A 7,294-nucleotide genomic window follows, 5' to 3' on the forward strand; every position below is an offset into this window, starting at 1 on the left:
TCACTAGGTGTATTACTACTAAAATTACACTCCATATATTCCGCTTTAGATCTACTCAAGCGAAAACCTTTAGTCTCTAATGTTGACCTCCATAATTCAAGTTTACTTTCAACTCTCTCTAGTCTTATCAACAAGAAGAATATCATTAGCAAAAAGCATACACCAAGGTACATCCTCTTGCAAATGTTGCTATACAGCGCGTCGCTTCAAGGGGACGCCCTAGCATTAAAACAATTTTTTAAAGGATTCATGTCATTAAATTATGTACTTATATGGAAATTAAATTTAGATTAAAAATAAATTTAAATACTGAAAAATATTTAAATTTAGAATTATAAAAAGAATATTATGCATGAATTCTCGTTATTTTTTAATCAAATTTATATGATTATATCATTTAGATATTATTTTAATGATTATAATATTTATTACATCATTCAGTTTAGCTAGACTTTTATATTATTATGAGTCTAAATTCTTAGAATTATAAACTTTTATAAGGTTAAATTGTGATATCATTATGTTATTTTGATTAATTTTTAATAATATTATTATTTATTATATCATCCAGTTCAACCCCGTTCGAACCGTGAATCTCTCATTCTGGTTTGTTGTTGTCCGATCCGATTTTCACAACCTTCAAAATTTCCATTGAGCCATCTATTAATGTGATGTAGCCTTGATCAAAACGATGGTCTCCAAGGTCATCTTTCTCTAAGGGATAAGCCATGCCTACAAATGTTTCATTTATATGAACCAGTTCTTTTCTTCAGTATTACTATCATTCCTAGAGTTTGGTTGGTTTTAACTTCAAGAATTACTTAACACATAGGCCTTATAGTTTATTCATATTGGTAATTCTTGATGCTGCTTTTATATCTTGCACGAGCATTATTAGATCATGTACCAATAATCTAGGATTGATGTTGCCTGGATGTGTTGTGAAGATCATGAAAGACGTAAACATTTCGGGAGTTGATTCTTGATAATTTTTTTCCATCACTTGGGTCTAAGTCTGTAGTCTCAAATATTATCTTCTTCAACGTGCACTGCATTGTCCAGTGGCACACAATTATCATCATTTTTGGGCTCTTATCCTCCAGATTCCATTTGTGCATTCTGAATTTTGGGACATCTGACAAGTTAAATAAATGCATGCTAAGTCAACCATTTTACCCCATTCTCCCTCAAGTGGTATATTATCTACAAGCGTATGCTTCGACTTTAATATCCTTCTGTTATAGGCTAAGTCCAAGTAGATAGAATGCTATTATTGAACAAGGGACTAAAATAGAGGGAGCTATGATGGAATTGCCCATGACCTATTGTGAAGGTGTCTTGCTTGCTTGGTCAATTCAAAGGCTATAGAAGTGGCCTTGAGAAGCTATTGTATAGCATTGAATGCTAAACTCTCATGTTGCCAATAAGCCACTTTTGTTGGATACATCATTCATTTGGTTGATACGCTTGAGATAATCTTGATCTTAGTGAGCCAACTCTAAATCAAGAAGAAGATAAAGTGATATGAGAAGAAGAAAATAGAGCTAGATATATGGTAGGGAAAGAATAATGAAGCATGAAATAAAAAGTTAGAAAAAAAAGAGTTTTACATCATGATATAATAATAATAAGTCCACTAGCTAACAATTGAAAAACAAAAAAAAGTAATGACTCTTTATATTAAGCTTGGTTAGACTAATTGATTTCTCCTCCAAGCAGCCTCAACAATAAAGAGTGAGGTATTCTTATGTAAAATGACTTGACAAGGTTTAGCAATGTCGTGAAAAGCTAACAATACTACTAAGTTCATACTTGGATGAGTAGCTCCTGGATTATTAGGCAAGATCTAATCCTCTCGACAATAGGGCAAAACTTTTTAAATAAGGGTTGGCAAACTTGAGATGAAATAACAGAGTCAATAAACACGAGTGATAATACATTTAAGTAATTTAAGCAATTCTTTTGTTACTTTTTTTTTTCTTTGTGACATTTTATTTTCTAACAAAGGTCAGACGATATGATAGGGCCTTAATTGGAGTCAATGCAATATCGACACGACATAAGGCTAGAGATCATACAACATTGATATGCACTAATGTTGAAGGCAATGAGTTGGTATTTTCCCTCATTTCACCTCTCAGTATCTTATTTCTATTTTCAACATAGTCAAGACATGCATGATCATGAAAGACATAATATTGAAAGTAAATACGTTAACATTCACATTCATTCAGATGAAAAGTAAACTAAGATGATTATCATATAAGGAAAATCACTAAATGCATTAAAAATTATTCATTATATGGTTGTCCTGAAGGGTTGAGGAAGTAGGCAGCTAGCTTACCAGTCTTCTTGCCTTGCTCTTGGCAAGCTCTTGCTCACAATCCTTCCTTACATACTCAAGGTGTTATTAAGTAAAATCTCATTTACAAGAGTCCCTTATTTATAAGGTTGCAAATTGGGTCAAATTGGTTTGGTTCTAGGCCAACGTAATGCCCGAACTAATCAATGCTATCAACTATGCCCTATTAGCATTGTTAATAAGCTAAATCTTGGCAATCTAGTTGGTCGAAATGAGTTTTATCATCAGGTTTTAGGATACTAAGATTCTAGGCTATTACATGGCTTAATTGGTGACTCAATGATTATATTCCTATATTTTTTTTTTAGTAGAAAGAAAATGGATTGTGACTGATGAATCTACATGCTTTCCGAAGGAATATTTGCTTCTAAAATTTCGACATCTTAATTTTGATATATGGCCATATCAATAAGAGTTAGCGGTGGAACATGCTTAAATTTGTGGTGTTTAGTGGTACTCAAATGCTTGAATAGAAATGCGTGTATATTTACAAGAAATTGAATAATAGGACAAACATATTCTTACTTTCTGCGTGCTTGTTTTGACACTAACTAGCATTTATCCTTTTGGAGAACAAAAAATTATTCCATTCTATATTCTCTTGACCTGAGTTGAATTATTGAAATATGTTTTCATCTTTCTTAATTTGCATTTGGTTCTTGACCTATTTTGATATTACTGGTTGAATTTCTCTAGATCAAACATGATATTTGATTTTCACTTTTTTTTATTTCATCTTGTTGTTGTTGTTGTTGTAGGGTCGTTGTGGAGGGCCAATTGTGACTCTTGATGGTGATGTTGTTGGAATTTGCACTCAAATTGATATGATGTGGCCTCTCGGTAATGGTGATTACTGCGGAAATATTAATGCAATGGGAATTGAGGAAGCCTTGTGCAAAGTGGGATACAGAAAAAAATGGTAGGCTTTACTTGCGTTGTTATTATTTTTATTTTTAATACGCTTTATTTATTGCCATATTCTAGATGATAATGCAATTTTAAATTTGTGATATTGCAGGTGTTGACCCTTGGGTCATTTTTATCGATTCAATTATATAATTAAAGATCTTGATACTCGAATTGGGTAATTGTAATAAGTAATATTTGATTATATTCTTTTGATGATTCTTAATTTAAAGAAACTAACATTAGTATTAATGCAGCAATATTTTCAAGTCGCGTGATTTGATTGTAATAATAGTTTTTTTTTTCTTCTTGTTGTAGATCATTGGAATTAAAATAGATGAAGAAGTATGAAGTTATTGAGGGGACGCTATATTCTTCTAACTATATTTGCTGCATGACGTGATCATCATGAGATTGTTGAATGGTTCTAGACCTTTTCAGATTGTTCTTTTTCATTTATTATTAAACTTTATGGCACATGATTAAGATGAAAGATGATGCTTATTGTACTCTGAATGAGTCGGAGATTTGGAGAAAAGGAAGACAACTTTGCATGGAAGTAAAATATTTGGATAGAAAAGAAAGGAATATTAATGTGTAAGCAATAGTAAATGAATGGTTTTCTAATTTTAATGATTACTCAGTCATTTTACCAAAAAAATCTTACAATATTTAGTTATTGAAATTAAGGGGATTTTTTTTATATAGATTTAGAAATTATTTAACTTTTTTCATTTGAGCTTGTGAGTAGCATAAAGCTCCCTTTGTGTTTTTGGCTAGAGACTAGAATATCAAAAATAGTGACAAAAAAGACATTCCTCTTGCTGTTGTATGAAAATAAATCACCGCACAGATTCAGTGTGCTCTCCTATTTTGTGATTGAACATTGTATTGTGAATAACGCACCATCTTGAAAGACGAACACGATATTCTACAATAGATTCAATGAGAAATCAGGGTTTTAAAAATATCACTTATATAATCTAACAAAGCCAAAATGGCAAAATATCATCCAGAATGACAAACATGATATCATACGATGTGCTTGAAAAGAGAAATAAAATTTTAAAAGCTTTGGCATCATCACAATCAAAAACAACAACAAGAATAATATATTATCTTAAGATATAAAGATAGTATTCTACGAAGGATTTAGAAGCAAGAATGAGTTTTGAAAAATACGTTATTTCTACGATCAAATACGACAAAAAGAATATTATAACATCTCGAAAGATGTTAATAACATTCTACAAAGGTATTTGAAAATAAAAATGAGTTTTGAAAAGACTTTCTATGTTCCCATAGATCCTTCTCCTACCTTATAAAAATGAGATAAGGTTTATTTTATTCTGAAGTTGGAGGATCCCTTTTCAGATCTAAATTATAAACCTCACCAATATTATACTGTTTTTCTAGAGAGAGAGAATCTCGATTTTTCTAGAGAGAGAAAACTCTATTTTCAAGAAAGTTTGAATTTCTGTTGGCCTGGCGGCAACGCCGGAGTGGTTTGATCGGCCATTCGTCTTCCTTCTCTGGTCACCGGAGAATGGTTGATCTTAGTGGGAGGTCTGCTTCACCTCTTCTTGGATCGGTTCTTGGAGTTCGGGAGGATTTTCCGATTAATTGCTGTAATGGAGCTTTGGTCATCAAGGAATCTACAGCAGAATTGAATAAGGTTTTGACTCCGGTACCTGGTAAAGGTAAACAGGTTGCTCAGATTTTGCAATCTTCGTCGTCTATTCAAGATTTTGGTAGGAAAGATTTGGAGTCTTCATCGTCTGGGTTGAAGTTGTTCGTCAACAGATTTGAGAAGGTCGGTAAGGAAGACCCTTCAGTCCAAGGAGATGGGCAGTGCTCATTGGATGTTTGTGAGAATGTCCAAAAGACATCTGCGAATTTGAATTTGGGAAAGATTGATCCAGTGAGGAATCCTTGGAATAAATGTCCGTTTATCAAGGTTGATCTTCCAAAAGGTGAATCGTTTCTGTCCTAAGATGGGAAAGCTATTAAGTTGTTTGAACCTAAAATTAATGAGAATTCGGAGAAGCTCCAGAATTCAATTGTTGTTAAGGTTTTTGGGAAGGTAATTCATGTTCAAATTATAGCTGGGGAATTGAGACGTCAGTGGTCTCAATTTGGGAAGTTTCACCTAACGATCCTTGGATCGGGATGGGTTCTATGTTCTTTTTTCTCGGGAGAAGCTATGGAGAAGGTGATTTCTGGAGGTCCATGGTTTGTCAATGGACATATTATTGGTTTGGATAAATGGAGCGCCAAATTCTCTACTACTTCATTGAAGGGTTTAACCTCCCCGGTCTGGCTTAGACTGCCGCATCTTTCTTAATGTTATGGAAGTTGTTAATGTTAAATGTAAAAGAGTGTTGAAGGCTCTATTTCACTGGAGCAAGGCGAAACTGAAGAACTTTATGGAGCTTAAAGAATCATTGAAGAAGGATATTGCCATACTACAGATTGAAGAATCCTCTAATATGGGGCTATCCACGGAAAAACTGTTATTGTTAAGATCTAAAGTCCATCTTTTTAATGTGACATTGGCGAGAATTAACACATGGTGGCGACAAAGAGCAAAGGTTAAGTGGATCCAGGAGATGGACTTGAATTCCAATTTCTTTCACTCTATTGCTAATGGCAGGAAATTGGGGAATACTATTCGTGAACTGAAGAATAGTAATGGAGTTCTTGTAGAAGATCAGGCTGAGATTAAAAGTATTTTGCTTGATTTCCTTAAAAATAAGTGGCGTAGAAGGAGTTGTAATTTGGATGACTGGCCTCCTAATTCAAAAGTTTTGTCTGAGGCAGAGGTTATGATGTTACAGAAGGAGTTTAATAAGTCTGAATTGGATGCAGTTATTCAGAATTGTAGTAGGAATATTTCTCCCGGGATGGACGAAACTACTTATTCTTTCTTCAAAAATTATAGGAATTTGTTAGGTAATGAAGTGTGGTTGGCTGTGAATTATTTTTTTTAAACAGGGAAGATTTGTCTGGCTTGAAAAGAAGCTCTGGTAGTACTTATTCCGAAAATTTCTAATCCTGCTAACCCGGCCAGCTTTCGGCCCATTGGCCTTTGATGTACCTTATACAAGTTATTAGCCAAAATGCTGATGAATAGGCTATTAAGAGTTATTAATGGGCTTATTTTTGATGTTCAGGTTGCCTTTATTAAGGGAAGATCTATATCTTCTCATATTTTATTAGCTCATGAGCTTTTTAATAAACTCAGATTCTCAAAGTCTAAGGAAGGGTTGGTGGCTCTCAAAATTGATATGGAGCAAGCCTATGACAGTATGGCTTGGGATTCCTTAAGGATGGTGTTGGATCGTTATGGGTTTCCAAGTAAATTTAGGAATCTTCTTATGGAATGTGTGGAGAATCCTGAATTTTTTGTTTTTGTGAACGGTGAGATTACTGATTGTATCAAAGCTAAAAGCGGATTCAGACAAGGTCTCTCTCCTTATCTTTTCATCCTTTTCTCTCAAGTTTTGATTGATGATCTGTCTTGTAATGGTAATAATTTGGGCATTAAGATTTCGAGAAATGCTCCATGGATATCCCACCTTTTGTATGCCGATGACATACTTTCATTTTCAGAAGCTTCTGTTAAATGCATGAAGAAGTATAAGAAGATCATTTCAGATTTTGGTAACTGTACGGGTCAGAAAGTTAATGAACATAAGTCTGTGATTTTGTATGGGAAGTCGGTGAAGAAATGTAACAGGAAGGCGAACTCTAAGATTTGGAATTACAAGGCTGTTAAAGAATTTTATTATCTTGGGATCAAGATGGCTCTTAAAAGGATTGTGGCTTCTGATTTCAGTTTCATTATGGAAAAGACTGCCAACAAGCTAAACGTTTGGGGTAAGCAGTCTATTTCTCTTGCAGGAAGGCTGGTATTGATCAAATCTATGCTAGATGCTCTTCCGGTATTCTCTGTTACTCATTCTTTAGTTCCAATGAGTATCTTGAAGGATTTGGATAAAGCTTGTAGAAGTTTTATTTGGGATA

The 7,294-nt window shown here is 33.7% G+C and overlaps 1 protein-coding gene across 4 annotated transcripts in view; it reads left to right on the forward strand.

Annotated features, from left to right (window-relative positions):
* The window catches only part of LOC110104070 (putative protease Do-like 14), a 19,191-nt gene extending 15,311 nt beyond the window's left edge, over positions 1 to 3,880 (forward strand). Inside the window, exons 7-9 of one of the 4 annotated variants that reach the window (XR_003701124.1) lie at positions 3,121 to 3,281; positions 3,381 to 3,446; positions 3,587 to 3,880. Coding sequence is in view for 2 of the 4 variants with exons in the window: in XM_020833020.2 (XP_020688679.2) it covers positions 3,121 to 3,281; positions 3,381 to 3,387 (168 nt within the window). In the remaining 2 variants the exon portion in view is untranslated. Of the gene's footprint in view, positions 1 to 3,120; positions 3,282 to 3,380; positions 3,538 to 3,586 lie in introns of those variants that run through there. The other 3 variants (XM_028695822.1, XM_020833020.2, XR_003701125.1) reach the window with 3 other exon arrangements.
* Positions 3,881 to 7,294: the final 3,414 nt, after the last annotated feature.

Source organism: Dendrobium catenatum, unplaced genomic scaffold, assembly GCF_001605985.2.
Source record: "Dendrobium catenatum unplaced genomic scaffold, ASM160598v2 fragScaff_scaffold_692, whole genome shotgun sequence".
NCBI classification, from domain to species: Eukaryota; Viridiplantae; Streptophyta; class Magnoliopsida; order Asparagales; family Orchidaceae; genus Dendrobium; species Dendrobium catenatum.